This window comes from Passer montanus, unplaced genomic scaffold, assembly GCF_014805655.1.
Source record: "Passer montanus isolate IOZ18808 unplaced genomic scaffold, ASM1480565v1 scaffold114, whole genome shotgun sequence".
Taxonomy (NCBI): Eukaryota; Metazoa; Chordata; class Aves; order Passeriformes; family Passeridae; genus Passer; species Passer montanus.
The window spans coordinates 636810-656617 of record NW_024358058.1 but is presented as its reverse complement, the minus strand read 5'-3'; the positions used below and the strand labels follow the sequence as shown (position 1 = coordinate 656617).

Here is a 19808-nt window from a genome sequence, read left to right as displayed (position 1 = left end):
CCCCATCATTCATCCCAGTGCTCAGGCAAGGCTGGCTCCATCCCTATGGGCAAGCATACAGGGGGAGGAGAGGCTGGCTCTGATGCACCTGCAGCACAGGTAGCTCAACATTCCTCAGGACACTTTAGCCAGCATCCAAAGTCCAGCAGCTATTTGCAGCAGAAATGCTGGCAGCACTGGGCAGTATCCAAACTGGGCTACCAGAAGTAGCCAGAGATAAATAATCCTGTTTAATCCCACCTCAGCCACCCTGATCTGCTCCCTGTCCTCTGCTCCTATCACCCACGTGGGCTCTGTGCCTTGTTTTCAGCACACAGGAGCCACCTTCACATAAAACGACATTTGCACACCAGGATCTGCTGCCCCAGCTCCGTGTGCTGCACTCTTCCCATGGCCTTTGTCTTGTTTTTCTCAGCAGAAACGCTGGGGATGGGAACAGCAAGGCTTGTACAAATAAATGGCTTGTACAAACGAAGGGAAAGAGCTTAATGTGCAGGCTGGGCCTCGGGGCACTGCTGTGCTACCTGCTGAGAGCACTGACACGGCTGACCCCTCCTTTCCACCCCGGGCACGGACATGCTCTTCCATTAAGTGGAGACAGAGAGGCACAGGGAGCCCCAGTCCTGTCCCAGCCACCCCCTCAGGTTTCTGACCCCCAGACTGCAGAAGCTGCTCTCCTGCCAGCTCCCAGGGATCAGCACTGAATCTGTATTTTACAGCCCAGCTCAGCTGATCAAAGCAAACTTCCAGCTTATGGAGCATCAGCACTGCCAGGCACTGCCACAAAAGGATGTTCTGCAGTAAAGGCATCTACCAGCCTGGTTTATTTTTGGGTTTATGCAGAAACTCTTTCTGCCTCAAAAATAAATCCATTTATCCCAGCTCAAGAGGCAGGGCAGAAGCTGAAGACGCAAGCAGGGAGTTAACACGTCCCTTCCTCATCGTCAGCTGCAGGTGCCACCACATCCGGGGTGCAGCATCCCGGGTGCAGCCCTCCTCAGGGAGCTGAGCCAGGACATCACCACGCTGGAACGTTTCTTTAACAACTCCCTGGAAAAGCACTTACAGCACCAAAGCCCAATTACAGTGAGGAACAAGCAGGACAAGACCAGGGAAATTAAATTCAAAAAGAACTGATTTGTTTTCTTGTTTTGGATCAGCTGCATGTAGAAAAAGGACAATTTTGGAGTGCTGAGCCCAAAGCGTGTGACACAGTGACAAAAAGCAAAACAAAAATCTCATCAAAAGCAGCACACAATAGCTGCCACCCAGCAGCGGAACAGGCTGCAGCCGCTCGGCTCAGTAATTATGCAATCCAGTGGGATGTTCGGGCAAACATCTGCTCCATGGGAAAGGTGCAGCCTTATCTGAACACCGTGTTCCTGCTCCCTTCCACACGCTGGCCACAGGAGGATTGTGGAGTGGAAGAACACAGGCTCCCCAGCACGTCCCCCGCGGGCAGCGGGGGCAGGAAGGCCAGAGGCTCCCAAGGTCAGACACCCAGCAGCGGCGCTGGGAGTGCTGGCCTCTTCCCACCTTCTGGCTTCTCTGTTTATTACAACCTGCAAGCCCAATCTGCCTACCAGCACTCACAACAAAGCTTGAGCAGGATTAGAGACAGCAAACATGGAGCGGGAAGTGTCACCTCTGCAGGACAGAGCCAGTTCTGTGCCTGTGATGACACTCAGGCACAGAGGTGCCGCACTGAAACCACGACGCCAATTTAGAGCAGGGCCATAAAAGGCTGAAGGACTTTGAAGCCACATTCCTCACAATCATCCAGAAGAGCCAGAGCAACATTCAGCTGCCCTTACCTTTGTTCAAGGGAAGGATAAGCTTCAAATCCCCTCCTAGCAGGTTACAACCCACTGACTCTGCTCACTCCAGCATCTCCTGCCTGCCCAGAGCTGTGGTTTGGCAGCAAGAGGACACAGAACCTCCTGCTGCTTTTCTAGTTGTGTTGCAAAACCACTGGGGACCTGAATGCAGCACATGACCCCAGGCAGCCCCTGGGACTCTATTCTGTGTGCTCAGATAGAGTTTCCAGCTGCCACAAGGTCCCCGAGAGCCACTTCTCAAACCTAGGTCAGACAAGCACAAGGCAGTGAAGCAATTCACTTCCCTCGTTCATTTTCCAAGCATCCCCTCTGCCTGCAGTCCCCTGCTGAGAAGCAGGATCCAGGACCTTTAACATGTCCTACCTATGTAGGGAAGGATGCTCACCTCCATCCTCCAACATGCTGCTCTCCCAATGCCACTAATAGAGAGGGAGAAGCTTGACCTGACTAAACCAAGGTCACACCCTGCCTGCCACAGCCAGAACAGTTGCTCTGTCCCAAATACCCAGGGTTTCCATTGTGGCACAGCTCAGGGCTTTGGCTGCTCGGGGCTTAGTGTCAGCCCATAGCACCTCCCAGCCAGGTAGGGATTAGTGCTGCTGGAGCCTCTTCAGCAGCCAAGCTCCTTCTGGAACTCACTGGCTCTGTGAGGACACTTCAAGGCAGGTGCCAGGCAAAGGACAGGGAACTGCTAGCTGGAAAAAGGATATATTCACTGTGTCAATCTCAAAATTTCTTATGCTGATAAATAACACAGGATATTATTATTAAGAGGACAAACCCCCTTTAACTAGAGCAGTATCTTTGCACATTAGCTTGGCTCTCTTTCCAATATTCCTTCTCTGGGTATCCTGCAGAGGATCTCAGCCTGTCTGAGAGGGGAGGACTGGTAATGCAAAGGAATCATTCCAGCTGCCTGCAGGAGCAGCAGCACAGCAGACACCAAGAGAGCTGGATTACACATTGCATGAGACAGTGACAAACTATTCCCCCGACTTTATCTCTCAGCCCTGTCTCCCTCCAGGAGGGATCAGCCAGATAATTCATAACTTCCACTATTTAAAAGTGTCTTCCTCAAACAAGACTGGCCCCCTTGCTCACTCACCAGCAGGAATTGTTCTAATCTAATTTATCCTGAGAATACAAGAATGCAACCCATGAAAGATATCCACCATTTTCTGACATTCTAAAAAAATATGTTCAAGTCTAGTTACTACAGTCAAAGAAGGTAGGGAAATCTATTTGAAGTTTCCCAAAAATCACCTACCACAACACCAGGACACAGAGATGTCACCACAGTCAGCACAGCTTTAAATCCATGGGATCCCAGCATCCCAACCAACAGCAGTCTCCAAAGGGAAAACAGCTGTTCTGACTGCAGGCCACCCTTCACAAGACATCCCAAAGGTGCACCTGGATGTTTACCTAGTGGGGCATTTCCTGATTTACTCTGTAGCCAAAGCTGCTCGGCTAAATCCTGTAAGATTTAATTCCATTCTGGCTAACATCACCTGACAGAGATTTTCTGAGGGTGCTCAAGCACTGGAGACTTGAAAGGGGATTTCAGAGCAAGGTTACATACAACATGCGTCACTGGACATAAAGTCCTTGTACCCAGCCTGATGGGAGCAGCCAACAAACTCTTTCACCAAACACTTCCAGGTTGCCACGGGTGCTGCTGATAACACTGCAATGTGGAGCTTTGCATCCCAATGCTGACGACAAGGCCTGGGTGGGAAAGGAGGCAGAGACATCTCTAACTTCTACCTGTTTCAAAAGCAGATGTCCAGACAAAAGCATTAGGTTGCATTTCCAGTTTTCAGAGCGTGAGTTTGTGATACAGCCCTCAAAGAGCACATCCTCTGCACAAGTCAGACATGGTTTTCAAGATGACCAGGTACCAATGAAAACACACAGTTAAGAAAACATGCTTAAAAAAGCAGAGCAGTGACATATCCAGTCAAGGTTTGACTTGATAATCTTGCAGGTCTTTTCCAGCCTTAATGGTTCCATGATTCTATGACCTACTTCTAAATAAACCTGAGTTTTTGCTGATGTAAACAGGAAAAATCCAAGCTCTCCAGGCTGCAGATACAGCTAATCTGAGCTGGTTTCTTGGCTTCATTCAAAACTCACTCTTCCAACTCTATTGCTTCCTATCAGCATGTCCTGCAACTGCCTGGCAGCACCTCACCACCCTTGCTGCCTGTGCCTCTCCTGCACCACCCATCTAGGTCCCAGAGCACAACAAAGTGAGGGCTGGCTCTTTAGGAGCAAATTCTGCTTAATCCATAGCAGCTACTGCAAATTCTGTCTTCCAGGTAGATCCAGATGGATCCTGGGCTGCATCGAAAGAATTGTGACCAGCAGGGTGAGGAAGGGGATTCTGCCCCTCCACTCCACTCCTGTGAGGTCCCACCTGCAGAGCTGCCTCCAGGTCTGGGGTCCAACATCAACAAGATATGGAGCTGCTGGAGCAAGACCAGGAGGCCCTCTGCTCTGAAGCTGAGGATGTTCACCTGGGCAAGGCTCCAGGGAGAGCTCAGAGCCCCTTGCAGGGCCTAAAGATGCTCCAAGAGAGCCAGAGAGGAACTGTGAACAAGGGCTCAGAAGGACAGGACAGGGGGGAATGGCTTCCCACTGCCAGAGGGCAGGGTTAGATGGGACATTGGGAAGAAATTTTTGGCTGTGAGGGTGGTGAGATCCTGGCACAGGATGTCCTCAGGAGCTATGGCTATCCCAGCCCTGGCAATGTTCAAGCTCAGGTGGGATGGGGCTCAGAGCAACCTGGTCTAGTGGAAGGTGTCCCGGCCCATGGCAGGCAGTGGAACAGGATGAGCATTAAGGTCCCTTCCAACCCAAACTATTCTGTGATTCCATGATCCCTCCCCTCCCTGGACATTTCAACACCTTCTCTCTTCCTCAGACTGAGGGGGCTGGTAGCCAGGAGGGGTCCTGAGCCTCCAGTCTTCACCCCAACTGGGACTCTGTGAGCAACATTCCCCAGAGCCGCAGCAGCTCTGCACAGACAGATCACTGTGCTGTCAGACTCAGGAATGATTTCCAGGGCAAAAGCTACTGACACAAGGTGTGGGGAGTTGGAGGTTAAGAATCAATTTTCATTATTGCTCATTACCATGTTTTTTTCTCACTGGCCTAGCTAAGGCCTTCTCCTCTCTGTGACTCAAGTGTTTGGGTCAGGTGCTCCTGCTCTGCTCTCACAAAGGCACCTGAACAGATGGAAGAAAACAAACCACAGCAGAACAAGCTCCAAAGATGGAGTGTTCTGCCAAAAATCGTAACTCAAAGTTTCAGCAAGTCTCTCCTCTCCCTGGGATCCTGGCTGTTGCATGGTAGCCAGTGACTCAGCTAGGAGCTGAAAAGAAGATACCTAAAAAACAATGACATTTCAAAAAATACTTCTAGAGCTCTTACTAGGAAATTCAGACAGGTGAGACACACAAAGAGGGCATGAAGAGATAGCCTGCTGCCCATGCTGGGCTACAGGGATGTCTCAGTTGCATTGCACCAGCAATCAGGGACAGCCTCCTACAGTGCAGCCAGCCACGAGCTGAAGGACAGGCTGGTTCTGGCACAGACCTGCAGCCTGCTTCAAGCTGGGGCAGAAAAGCAGCTTCTCCAGCTTGGCCTGAAGGACTTGCACTTAGGAGGCTGAGCCAGGAATTTATTACTTCTATTTAACCAAGTGCAGCAATGCCCATTTATTTATTCATTTGGGAACCAGATCTCCAGACTCTGCACAGGTATGTGCCCAAACAAAGATGCAAAAGAAGAAAGAACAAAATCCTAAAGAGCACTCAGGCTCCCAAGGTGCTGCTCAGGCAGAACTCAGGCTGTTGCTGAGCTTGTTCTCCTGAACTCCTGCAGGCCCCCAGCTGCTGAGGACCCTGCAGATTGCTGGCGTTGCTTTCCCCGAGGCTGAGCACACACTTGTACCCAGCACAACCACAAACCCCTCTGGAAGCAGCACCAGCTTGGGCTGAGCTTGCAGAGGCCACAGGATGTGCCTCACCCTTGGTATTCCTGCACTTGCACAGGACAGAGGAGGGGTCAAGGTCTCTCTGAAGTGAAGTGGTTTCTAGGATGCGTCTGATAGATAACTTAACAGATGAAAGACAACAAGTTACCTTGGAGTTGAGCCCCAGCCAGCTGGGTCACCTCTCTTCCCAGCTTTCCAGAGCCTCCAGATCTTGTGCTGTGGGTTTCAGGGTAGCTCTTCTCCAGTGAGGAGGAGGAGGAGGAGGAAGGCATGCCTTAAACAGAGAGAACTACAGCTAAAGAATATTGCCTGACTACAACTAAGAATATTCCTGTCCCACATAGGGTTGGCAAAACCCTCTGCCCAGGTGGGATGAACCCAACCTTAACCAGGGAGGCAGAAAGCAAGTTTGGGCATCAAGCTTGAAATTTGACTTTGCAAAAACACAAGTGACCACCTCAGGAAGAGCCCAGGCTGGCTGCTTACACAGCTTATAAATGTGCACTGAAATCACGTTGTAAACTCCAGATGCAACTGGGAACAACTTGTGGTCTCCAAGGTTCTCAAACAGAGCCCTGAATAACTTGTGCCCTTCTCAGGGCTTTACTCAGCATCTGCCCAACACAAGGAAAAACTTGGGATGTCATAAGAATCATAGAATCATTAAGGCTGGAAAAGACCTCCAACATCATCAGGTCCAACCTCTGACTGAAGCTCATCATGCCCACTAAACCATACATCCAAGTGCCATTACTACCTGTTTTTTGAACAGTTCCATGGGTATCATCACCACCACCGTCCTGGGTAGCCTGTCAAGGCCTGACCACTCTTTCAGTGAGGAAATGTTCCCAGTGTCAGACTTGAACCTCCCTAGGCCACCTTGAGGCTGTTTCCTCTCCTCCTGTCCCTGTTCTCTGGGGGCAGAGCCTGACCCCACCCCAGCTGCCCCCTCCTGTCAGGGAGTTGTGCACAGCCAGAAGGTTCCTCCTGAGCCTTCTTTTCTCCAGGCTGAGCCCCTCCAGCTCGCCCAGTTGCTCCTGGTGCTCCAGACCCTTCCCCATTTCCATTCCCTTCTCTGGACATGCTCCAGCCTCTCAATGTCCTTCTTGTTGTGAGGGGCCCCAAACTGACCCCAGGATTCGAGGCAGGGCCTCAGCAGTGCCCAGCACAGGGGGACACTCACTGCTCTGGTCCTGCTCGCCACACAACTCAAGCCAGCAGCATGGAGTGAACTTCAGCTTAACATTTCTGAACTACACAGAAGAATCTCATGAGTTCTTTAGCACCGTTTGCTAAGACTTCAATAAAACAAGAAATAATTCGTTCCCCTGAACCAGAACACTGCAAGTTTGGATCAACCAAACACACACTACCACTGACCTGCAAAAGAGAGGGGGAACAGCACAATCTGCTCCTCTTGTTTAGAAATAAACACAAGCCACAGCCAGGCACATTGACATCAAATATTCCCTCTGAAAAGCATCTCCAGGAGGACAACCCAGCTGTGTGCTCAGGCTCCTCCTCCCAACCATCAGCTTTCTGGTTTATGGTGGTGGTTGTGGGGAGGCAGGAACAGTCAGAGGAGTGTGGTGACTCTGGCCAACACTTACACAGCAGTTCTCAGTGGGGAATAAAGGATTCTTCAGGCTGACATGGGCAGTCTCATGGCTTAAGGTCTACATTTCCTGGCTCCCAACCCAGTAGCCTCCTTCCAGAGCAGATGGCTTCAGCCTCCAGCTCTGCCCCACCGAGCCGTGGGGCTCCCCAGGCGCAGCGAGGAAGCCGAGCAGCTCTGAGCTCCTGTCACAAAGCACAGCAGAAGGGCAGCTGAGAGGCTCAGAGCAGCAGCGAGGGAGGGCTGTCCATGGGAACAGGAGAAGGCAGCTGAGATGAAGCAGAGCCATCCTGCAGGTACTGCAGCCCCTTTTAAGGATGGGCCTGACCAAGCTCTACAGTTTTGGATGGGCTTCAGTCTTGGCTTGCTCTTCACCAAAATGGGTGCATTGGTTTTGCCTGCACTGAAAGGTGAGTCATAAGGCAAAGGAGGTTTGGAGACTGTTCTCCTGTCAAGTCAAAAGCAGGAGCTCTAATAGAAATCATGAGGTACTAGGCAGCACTTGCTACTTCTGCCTGCAACACACTCATTTTTCCTTTAGATGAGCAGCTGCCATTCAGACACATCTTATCCCTTCCTCCCACAGGCCTTGATTAAGTCAGTTTTCACCCCACCTCACCCTTACAGATTAAGCTTTTAACCCACTTCACAGCAAAACTCTGCATTTAAATTTAATTTCTTCAGCTGCTGTAAAAACCCACCTTGTTTCTCTAGGTCACAGTTTGCTCTTCATGCTGGGCACTTCCAGCCTCCTTTCACTCCCAGTTTTCAGTTTAGAAAATATTAAAAATAAATCCAATCTTTGTGTTTTAAAACCTGAGAGTTCAGGGAGCCACAGTACGTCTCTGAGATTGTTATAAACCTTAAATCCCATCCCCTGTGGAAGCGCATTGCCATCCCATCCATGCAAAACCAGAGCCTGCTTATATTAAACCTCCCAAATTGCCACGTTTCTCATTTTCTTTAATAAGCATCTTCTGGCATTATCAGTCCAGAAGCCACTTACTCAAAGGAGTGTCCCAGATAGTTAATCCACCAGTGACTCCTGCCCAATACTGAAATGAAAACAAACATCCAACCTTCTGAGACTACAGAGGAGAAAGACAGTCAGCAGTTCTCTACCATCAAAATTGATTTAAGCCTGAAGAGATGCTGGGTTGAGAAGAAGTATCTTGGAATTAAAAAATTCCATATGCATATAAATCAGTATGAGGCTGCAGCCTCACCTTGACTTCTGGAGGCACTTTGGGCACCACAAGATCAGAAGGATCCAAAGCTGTTGGAGAGTGCCCAGAGGAGGGACACGGAGCTGGGGAAGGCTCTGAGGAGCGGCTGAGGGCCCTTGGCTCGTTCAGCTGGAGCACAGGAGACTGAGGGGAGGCTCCTCGAGCTGTGCCAGGGCTTGGCATGGAGCTCAGGGCAAGGCTCTTGCCCCCGAGGGTGCTGGCACTGCCCAGGCTGCCCAGGGAATGGTCCCGGCCCCAAGGCTGCCAGAGCTCCAGGAGCGTTTGGACAGCGCTGCCAGGGCTGCTCAGGGTGGGGCTGTTGGGGTGGCTGTGCAGGGACAGGGGCTGCCCTGAGCATCCCTGAGGGCCCCTCCCAGCTCAGGATATTCCAGGAATCTGTGAAAAGCTAAAAATGCAACACAATAGCCACCTCCTGAAAAACTTCACTGTCTTGTAATGCAAGTCAGAATTACAGGGAGAAAAAACATTCCATTAAGCAAAGGCAAGTGTTAACCTTCCAGATTTCAGCTCTAATCACTGAACAAATAGTCCTCACCAACCACAAAAACCATTCCACAACATGTGCTATTTAAACTCCCAAATAATCCCCACCTGTTAAGCAAGAGTGAAACCCAAGGCCTTATTTCTGAATTCCACCTCAGCAAGTGTCTGTAACTGAGCATGTCATTAACAGTGACAAGCCCAGCTTTGAGACTTCATTTTCTGCTCTCTCTATTCCAGCTCTGAAGTCAGGGACTATTTTACATCTCTACAGTTTGCACTTCTGCCAGCAAATGCTCTGCGTTTTGTACACTGCCCCCGTCAACACACAGCCAGGCAGATGGAGAGAGCAGCACCCAACACGTACAGAGAGGAGGAAAACTGTCACTTTGCAGATGACACCCAGTTAAAAGTGACATTTAAAGAGAAGACAAATGGTTTCAGGTATTACATCTGCCCTCTCGGCTGCATGTGGGACTGAGCACACCACCCCTTCATCCTGGCACAGGGATGCAGAATCAGCTACACTGAGAGAACCTGCAGAATCAAGAACACAGAGAGACAACCAAGTTCCACATCAGCATCCAAGTGGAGTGACTGTGACTGCTGAAGTGCCATCAGCACATTCAGGGAAGGAGCACTCAGCCAGAGGAGGATTTTAGCCAGCTCCCTCCCTTTGAAAAATGCAATAATGGACAATTTTATACTGAAAAATCCACAAAATCTGGTCCATCAGATGTGCAGAGAAACTATAGAAAGAAAAACGACTGCAGCATCTTTGTCCTCAGCTGCTGCATCCTGCCCAAAGCAGAGGCTTTGGCAATATTTCCTTGTGTCTTGGCCCAGGTCACAGAATGTGCCAAACATGACAAGGCAGCACAAAGACGAGCAGATTTTCCCTGGTATTTTAGAGCAACAAAGTCCATCACTTTTGTCTTGCAGAGGACTCTTCCCTCTCTCCCCATTAGGCCACAGAGTAAATGTCATCAGTGTCACAAAGCCAGGGTGAGCTCCAGTTTGGAGCCCTACACTGGGGAGAGAGCTGCACATCCTAGAGACCCAAGCAGTGGCCACGACAGGCTCCAGCTCATCACCTTCACTTTACTTTGTACAATGCACACGTGTGTTTCTAGGACTTATGCCAAGCCTGAAGGATTTTCTTAAATCCCTCAGTTTTTCAGGACCTCAAGTAAAATCAATAGACACCAGAGGTAACAACTGACTGCAGCTGGCTGTCCCCTCTGTGGGATCCACTGTGGAAAAAATGGTAACAAAACCAAGCAGGCTCCAAGGGCAGAAACCAGCTATGTCCCACCTCAGCTGTTGTGACTCCCAACATTTTATAAACTGTGCTGGACAAAGCAGGATACACCAGTGCTGGTGGCTGAGCCTGAACTCTGCCGGAGTTCCCAAGTGTTTGGACAATGCTCTCAGGCACTCAGTGGGATTCTTGGGGTTCTCCCAAGAGAACCCCAGGGCCACGAGCTGGACTCAGTGATCCTCATGAGTGCCTTCCAACCCAGGAGATTCTATGACTCTGTGGTTTCTGGCACTGCGGTCTCCTGGGAGCCTCATGGGACTTAGGAGATGAGGCTTGAGCTTTGAAAGGACTTCATGAAACCTCTCAAAACTTCCCAATTACATAAAAATACTCAAGTGCTCTGAACCGTTTGTGAGTTGTATCAACGAACCAACCCAAACTGCTCCCACTCAAGTTGCTCAAATTGGTGCCAAGTGGCTTGAATCACCTGAGCCTTGAACACCTTGAACGAGATAAAAATCCATACACAGCTGTTCTGAGCCAACTCCAGCACTGGAGGGCTGACAGGACCAGCAACGAACAGCACCTGAAGCAATGCTGTGACTGTACTGCTGCCCAACTATAACTGGTGAAAAGCCAGGTAAATTCCTAGAGCTCAGGAGGATGCTTGTCCTTAAACAGAATCACAGTTCCATCCACAAATCAGGAATTCCACCCCAAAAAATAATTGAATTAAATCACCTTGAAGTCATTAATCTCATGCACAGCAATAACACTGTTTCACTGTACTGTTGGAGAGCTATATTTGATTATTTTGCTAGGTAATAAACAGGTAGAGAAGCCTCCCAAGGCCACAGGATGCTCCACAGCTCCACAGCAGCAAGACGAAGGTGGTCCCCCCTCATCATCACCCTGCAGCACACGTGGCCAGGATATTCTCCCATCCCGCAGGAAGGGGAGGAGGGAGAGCAGATTAAGGTGACCTACATTACTCCTGCTTTAAATATACAGGAGAATTGCTTTTATTCTACCTACTTCATTCCTCCCTGGCCTTCCTGTCCCACATAGGGTTGGCAAGACCTCTCCGCCCAGGTGGCATAAGCCCAACCTTAACCAGGGAGGCAGAAAGCAAGTTTGGGCATCAAGCTTGAGTTGCCAAGACACTGACTTTGCAAACAATGCTCTTTCAATGGACATGACACATGTTTCTGTGTCAGTCTTCAACTCCATCAGGTGGCACTTCACCAGTCCCAGTGGTTGTCTCAGACACTGGAAATCTGGACTCTCATTTACTTGGGGTGACAGAATATAAAGCAGCAACTGAGAACTGCAAACGCCAAGGGAAAGAAAAATCTAACCAGCAATTTAAACAACATCTTGTCAGGCAGCAAATGAGCAGGCAAAACAGTCTTGACTAATTCTACTCTTGCAGAAGCACAACATGGTCACCAGCACAGTCTGACACATCCGAAGCACTCATTTTGAAGGGCAGCATCCTGATGTGCCCAAAGTCTGGATCACACTAAGGACATGCTTCTAACACCAGCCCTGCTAAATGACTGTGAACTCAGGTCCCTGGCCCCAAAATCAGCAGAACACTTCTCCTATGGAAAAAAACATGAAACAGCTGGGGAATTACTCTGATTTACTAAATTCAGTGAAGGAGTAGAGACCCAACTGGCTCCCAGCCCAGCACTCTCTTCCTCTGGTGAGCTGCATTTTCTTCAGGAGATGGCTGAGGTCAAAGTGCTACCAGATCTTCTGGAAAAGAAATTAGGAGGTGTCTGCCACGATACAGGAATGCAGACAACTTGAATGTGAAGAGTCAGCAGTTTGATAGAGCTTTGTCCGAAAAAGCATTACTGAGTTTAACTGAAGAGTTAACAGCTGCTGTGCCTAAACAGGCCCTCAGAGCATGAAAACTCATTTTGCAGGAGCCACCAATACCCATGCAAGAGCCCCCACAGGAGAGCAGAAGCAGGAAAGCTTTAACAGTGGCAGCCAGAGAACACGGCAGAAGCTGAATCAAGCCTCATTCCCCAGTGTGGCTGGGAGAGGTGAATATTATGCAGTAAAGTGAAAAGCAGGGATTGAGCTCGGTGGAGTCTGACCAGTCTGACCGAGCTCCCCACCAGCCACAGCACCAGTGGCACCATCCCAGCAGCACTGCTGCGTTTTAATGACCACAAAAAAGGCAAAGCTGCCCTTGTCTTGTAATCCATTAATTCCTCCCAGTTCAGGAGACTGAGCTGTTTCACCCAGAACAAAGACAGGAGCTGCTGCCTATGCTGTTCCCATGCTCAGCTAATCTCCAGGCCCTTTCAGTCATGGACGTGGATCTGCCCGGGCTGGTCTTGTGACAAACCCTGGGCCATGACCTGGTTCCCTCTCCTGGATCAAGGAGTGCTTTGGGCAGCAAGAGCAGCTACAGTCGTGCTCCTGGAATGTGGGCCCTAGCCTTTCAAACACTCCTCATGCAACAGGCAGGTCTTCAGCTACGAAGGCAAACAGATGCTTTACAACTTCTCTTTTCTCCCAGGAAGTCTTCCCCACCCTCTCTAGTAGCAATTTCTGCAAAGAGAACATGCAGGCTCTGCTGATTACAGAGGAGATGAGGACTGGGCCGCCTTGATGAGTCTGCATAGCATTTACACTGAATGCAAACTGCACAGGCAGTGGTTGAACACAGCAAAGTTTGTTTCCCGCAGCTCCAGATCCAAAGTTATCCAGAGGGACAGCACTTCTCATAGACATCTGCCAGAGGTGCAACTGTAAAGACCATGCCAGCTCCATGCTATAAAAGAACACAGCTCTTCTACACATGTGGATTATTCCAGCCTGCTTCTGTGTTACAGTAAATATTGAAGAGAAACCTTCACATCACACATCGACTCCTTAGCTGTACACATTTGTGGTTTTTTCAACAGAATTAGAAAAGAACAGTATGCTTGCTACAGCTGAAAGCTTGCAGCTTTCAATGAAAGCTGGAAGACAGGCAAAGAGACTTGCAGCCTCTCCCGAGAGCTGAGAGATAAAAACATGTCGTGGTAAGTGGTGACCAGCAGCATGGGCAGGGCTGGGAACACTGGGGCAACCCAGCACATTGCCAGCTTCAGATTTCCTCCCCACCACAGCATGTCCTCTGACTCAGCCTGGTAATTCACCACAAGCCAGTACCAAAACCCACATGTAAGCTGGGGAAGCCACAAGAACACACCATGGAAGACGATGACACTTAATTAGGGGTTGACAGCATTTTCTGCTAAATATGTGGGTGAGGAGACAAAGTAACAGAAAAGCTGCTCTAATCACTTCAAGCTTTTTAATTACAAAAAATGCTTTCCAGAAAGTCTGGAGGTTAACCCAGCTGTTGGCATCACTGAAAAGGTCAAACAAACAAGTGCCAGGCTGCTTAGGAAGTGAGTATTTCCAAGACCTACCTAAGAAGGAAAAGCCCCAACATCACTGTATGATCACTGGCTTGTCAGGGCTCTTGGAGAAGCCAGGCTCCTGTCCACAGACTCAGTCTGCCAGTTCTCCCCAAGACGGGAGAGCCTGGGAGAGCCAGCAGCTCCTTTCCATTTGGCACATGCTCCCCAGGCAGGCAGGTGAGCAATGCTGGGCTCTGCTGAGTTTTGCTGACAGAGATCAAGACCAAGCCCACTTCACACAGGCCACAAGTTTGGTTTTTTACATGATTCCTCTTTCTTCTTGTGCTTTTGTTTCATTTCAGCATTGAACAGTCTTTGGCTCCCAGGCCTTTGCAGTGCTTTGATTTCCTCTCTGCTGTGCTCATGTCTTTTCCTGTCTGTGAGTGCATTCCCGTGGCAGAGCAGGCAGCAGCAGGGGCTCAGCACGGTGTGTGTCCTCACCCCAGCATTCAAGGAAAACACAAGCGGCTGCACAGGCACCCTCAGCCAGCAGCAAACATCCAGACCATGCCTGGCCAGGAATTCTGCTTTGCCAAAGACTTACAGAACACAACAGTACTTTTCTCCTTTGAGTTCTTGCACTCACCATGGATTTAGAAATGGTGAAATACCACAGAGGTGTGTCTCTCTATCTAACAGTAACTACTTACAGGGAATCCACACCAAACAGCTAGGGCTTTGCACCTGCACAATGCTTCTGCCTGGTCCCACAGACATGATCAGACAATCAGTTCGATGTTGTTGTTTTCGTTGTTGGGCACATTCATGAGATGACCCAGCTTGCAGACCTGGGAGATGGGTGAAGGATAGCACCCACTGTCACTGGGTTAAAGGAGACTATCAGAGATCTTGGTTAGGGACTTGGAAAGACTTAATGGGAAATGAAATACCCCACCTTGCCATCCGCTGTTCTGCTGCTATTTATGAGCTTCAAGGCCAATCTGGATGGGGTTTGGAGCACCCTGGTCTACTGGAAGGTATCCCTGCCCATAGCAGGGAGTTGGAATGAGATGGTCCCTTCCCACCCAAACTATTCTTTCATTCTGTGATTCAAACATTCTGAGTCACTTCTCTCTCAACATAAGCACCTTGGAGAAAAGGAGGTGCCAAGGCCTCTGTGTTAAACCAGAGAATGTGTCCCAAAACTGGCAGCCTACTCCAATACCTGCTGCTCCCACTGTCTTCCTTGGGATCCAGGGAAGATCTGTGAGAGTGCATCCATGGGATGAGACCACCTGGGGAGGGCAGGACCTGCTCTGGCTCCCACTTTCCTGCAGCCAGGATGCAAGAGGGAGCATTTCGTGCTAGCAGTGCTGCAAGGCTGAATTATGGTATAAGCAGATTTTTGTATGGTTTCAAGAAGTTTAGCTGTCATGAGGAAGTTCTTAAGCCCTTACTTTTTAAAAGCGTCAGCTATACTTTTAGTGAATGAAAAGTTTAATGAGTTGGGTTCACTTCAGTCAGTAAAAAATGCTATTACCTTCAAATATTGCACTAGAGCATTAAAAAATTGAAAGTGTTTCTTCATCTATGCTGTGGATGGGAGTACTGAGCATTCAATTCCACCTAAACAAAGACAACCCTCCTTGCACTGAGATTAGCAAATATTTCCCTCTCCCACTCTGCTTCTGACATTCCCCAGTACAGTGCAAAAGGTGCAGTGACTTCTGCTTTTTGGGTCACAAGTTAATGACCCCCACATAACAGCTGCAGCTCCCACATGCACAGATGAACAGATCTCATACCAGTAGGTCCCAGCAAGCACAAGGTACCACATCCATGTCGGGAGTGAGGACCCTGCCAGCCTTCTAGAGATTAATTACGGTACATGGGAATAAACTGGGCAGCCCAAAAGGATGGATGGGAATAATCAAACACTGTCAAAGCTGAAACAGCAAGTGATGAGAAGAGCTCTCAAGTCTTTATCAGGGTATCACACAGCCATGGCAGGACTATTTCTAGAGTCAACTGGTGCTAACTGAAAGACGTGTCCATGAAGGAAGAGAGTACTGGAATTCCTGCTGCTGCCTTTCAGGCTGTAACCACCTTATATGGGAAGACCATATTTCTTAAGATTGTGCATCTGGCAAGAGCCTATAATGGTCATGTCAGTGAATCACTTCAATAATAGTTCCCAAATTATATACTGTTCATACTGAATCCACTCAGGTCATTCCCTGAGGAGCTCTTCCAGAGAGGCCCATGTGCCTCTCAAGCAGGATGAGGCAGTGGCAGCTCTGCCAGCCTCGGCCCCAGCAGTGGTGGAATGTGCTCTTATATACAGGTCAATGCCAAGTGCTGGTTAATGAAAATGAGACTAATCATTCCCTGTCCTGTGTGTTCTTGGAAACTCCTTCTCCAGCCTGCCCTGACACCGATACGGGCAGGCACAGCATCCTTAGGGCAGGGCCCACATCTGCCTGCTGTGCACACTGCCCTTCCCAGCTCCCAGGCTCCACCATCCCAGCCTCCCTACATGCTTCCAGCCGATTCATATCTTACAGAACAATTAATTTGCCAGAGCAGCCTGAATTCTATTTTCATTGCCTTCCTCCTTCCCTGCAGCTGAGCTGTGACTTATTGACTGTGAAGTGACTGCAGGGTCTTTAAGAGTTCAAGGCACAGGGTGTTTTTCTGCCTGTTCCTGCCTGGCTGACTCCCTCTGTAATCATCCTCGCCAGCACCATTTCACGCCACAGAGGCATGTGACATCCAACTAAGCTGTGAACCATAATCATGCTGGGGATGATGTTTACATTTGATTTTTCCTCAAGCTGATAAGCTCTTTTCAATTTCCCCTCTCCATCGAGTTGGTATGAATTGAACTGCTTATGCCCCACAGGGTGGAATTCTTCTCTTATCTCTAATCTGCTCACTGAAAAAATTGCTTCCAGCAACCCTTCAAAAGTCACTTCAAAGTTATCACTGCTAAGAGGGAAGAGCTGCAATCCTGCTCCCAGGCTGTTGCAATCAATGCTCTCCAGTGCTTTTTGGAGACAGCCACACAGGTGCCACCAGCACACAGCACACCTGGCTCTCCCCTGGCTCGGGCTGGGATCTTCACTGTGCTCCCTCAGCCAGAGGCACAGCAAGACAGTTGTCCAACACAAGTGTGAATCCTTGTTAAATCATTTCAGTTCCCTAAAGCATTAGAATCCAACCTTGAAGAACACACTGGAGACTTCTGCTCCAGCTCTGGACCATAAGTGATGGGCAGACTGAAGCCTGTGTAACAGGAGACCTGACCAATGGAAATAAACACAACTTCAAGTCAACTCTACTTTCCCATTAGACTGAGAATTCCCACTTTAGATGAAAGCCAGTTCTGCTGTGCAACACTTGGACAGTGCCAGTTCTTTTGTAGTAACAGCTCTCCCATAACCCAACCACCCTTGAACAAAAGGTTTCCAGACTCTGTCTCCAGACTGCACCTGGCAAGAGGAATGGTGATGCTCACCCACCCAGCCCTGCGATCAGGGCACCCATCCTAAAAAACCCCACTACTCAGCTGTCACCCCACAGCACCACACCACCTCAGCTCTTGCCCACACCTCACCAGAACCCTGGAGCAGCCCCTCACACTCCCTGGAGTCCCTCCCCAGGGCATGAGGGTACAGGTTCAGGGAGAAGGCACATCAAGGATCTGCATCCATTAGATTTTGAAACTCCCTATCAACTAGCTGGTCACAAGACTTTTAAAACTTTGAAGCCAAGGTCTCAGGAATGAACAAATTGGGCCTGTGTGTTCATGAATGAGCCCTGCAGCTGGCAATAAGTGAGGTTTTCTCCCTCAAAGCATGAGATTTCCAAAAGTTCCCATCAGAACACTCTGTACCTTAAGTCAACCTACCGCCAAGGCCTCCCCAACTTCCAGCCCTTCTCCAGGCAGTTTTACTCCTGTACCAGACTAACTGGTAATTTTTCTGTAATTTCTGAGGGCTTGGGGAAGGTCTGGCCTGACCCACAGTCTGGCTTAACCCTGCCATGTTGTTCGGGCAGAGCACAGCACCCAGATGCCTCCTCTCCAGCCAGGAACCAGGCAGCAGGTTTCAGCCATGCTGGTGACCCTTCATCAACAGCACACGCAGAGCAGAGAGCACAAGGGGAGCAGCACAAAGCACCCGTGTCGGTGGCTCAGGGGCACTTCAACAGCTCCACACAGCAGCACAGGCACCAGCCTTGGTGGGATCTGCCACCCACTTCAGAACACTGAGCACAGCGACAAGCCCAGACCCACAGCACAGCCTACCCTGAGTGGGTGCAGCTGTGCCTTCCCACAGCCCACCAAAGGCCACCTCCATCCCCCAGGCTTTGCTCTTCTCTAGAAAAAACTCATTTGCTGTTGTGCACGTTGTCCCCAGCCCCCCGGGAGCTCCAGCTGCAAGGGCAGCTGAGGCCAAGTGACACAATTTGGACGCTACCCAAGTGAGGAGTAAGCAACTTGACTTGAGAAATCAAAGCACTGGTGAGATTACTGGCTTTGTTTCATCTTTTTTACTATCAGCAAAGAGGTAAGACAGCCTACAGGTTCATAAATTCAGATTTACTTGCTCATTAAAGAAGATAAATACACTCTCCCTGCTTAAACCTTTCCTGAGCAACAGTCTCCATAAACACCTTGCCTAGACCTGAGCAACAACCCCCTGTCCTCCCCAAAAACCAGATATGTGACACAGAAATCAGAAGGACAAACGATAGTTTAATTGTTCATTGGTGTCCCTCCCCATGCAGAAGGGTGGAACAAGATGGGCTTGTTGAACAAACCAACAAGATGGGTCTTGAACAGACCAAACTGTTCTGTGACTGATCAGCAAGAGGCTGTCTCTCACTCCTTTGGCATCACCTGCCACCCCTGCCCGTGCTGGAGAACACTCCCAAAAAGAGGTCCAAGGGTGTGTGGGAGCACAGCAAGCAGCCTTGGGAAGGCAGGCTGCAGGCTGCCAGCCCCTGCATTTCTTTGCAGCACCGAGGAACCGCAGCAGGACGGGTGGGGACAGCTCCCCCCAGCCCAAACCTTGGCACCTTCCCCAAAGTTACACACTACACCCACAGCCCCAGCAGGGCAGATGACATCTGCGAAACGAGCAGGCTTCCACTGTAATTAGCTGGTTCTCAGAAGATCTAATGATGCTCATTTAAAGGCCTGACGACACGGAGATCGCTGTCATCACACAGCCAAACCCTCTGAGCAGCCCGGACTCCGGCAGGTGCCCGGAGCTCCGCGCCGGGCCTGCACAGGACCGTGTCAGCCCGGCAGCAGCAGGGCTGAGCATCACGAGCACGGCTCAGCCAGCAATCCTGAGGCTGCTAATGAACTAGAAATAATTAGGCAGCGGTGGAGGCGGGGGCAGGCGCACAGACACAGCCCCATGGATCCATCCTGCCCCCCAGGAACCCCGAGCCTTCTGCCAGTGCCGCTGCTGGGCTGGGCTCGCTCTGGGCCCTGACAAGCGGGCCCCGGCCGGCGACACAGCCCCCGCCCCGCTGCCAGGGTCTGCCCGGCCCCCGACCCTGTGCTCTCCGGGGAGCAGCCCCCGAGAGGGGACGGGACGGCCTCGCCGCGGCCTCCCGAGGCCCAGCCGGGGCCGGTTCCGGGGCCGGGAGTAGCGCCGGAGGTGGGCGGCCTGTGCCTCGCACGGTGCTCCGGGCGTCTCCGCTGCCCCTCGCAGCTCCGAGACTCCCGAGGACAGAGCCGCGCAGCCCCGTCCCGGTGTGCCCGGTGTCCCTCGGTGTCCCCCGGTGTGCCCGGTATCCCCGGTGTGCCCGGTGTCCCCCGGTATCCCCGGTTCCCCCGGTGTCCCCCGGTGTCTCCCAGTGTGCCCGGTATCCCCGGTTCCCCCGGTGTCCCCGCTGGGGGCGGAACCATCCCGGGGCCGGGGGAGAAGGGAAGCAGCAGTTGGACGGGACCACGCGGTGTCGGGGGGGGGGGGCTGGCC

General features: G+C 50.6%; 1 protein-coding gene across 10 annotated transcripts in view; it reads right to left on the bottom strand.

The window, feature by feature from the left end:
- Nucleotides 1-19808, bottom strand: part of PIP5K1C (phosphatidylinositol-4-phosphate 5-kinase type 1 gamma) — a 48856-nt gene that overhangs the window by 28389 nt on the left and 659 nt on the right. For 7 of the 10 annotated variants that reach the window (XR_005626298.1, XR_005626299.1, XM_039696829.1 and 4 more), the window contains exon 2: nt 5987-6112. The exons of the other annotated variants lie outside the window; for them this stretch is intronic. Coding sequence is in view for 5 of the 7 variants with exons in the window: in XM_039696829.1 (XP_039552763.1) it covers nt 5987-6112 (126 nt within the window). In the remaining 2 variants the exon portion in view is untranslated. The remainder of the gene's footprint in view (nt 1-5986; nt 6113-19808) is intronic. 10 annotated transcript variants of the gene reach the window in all.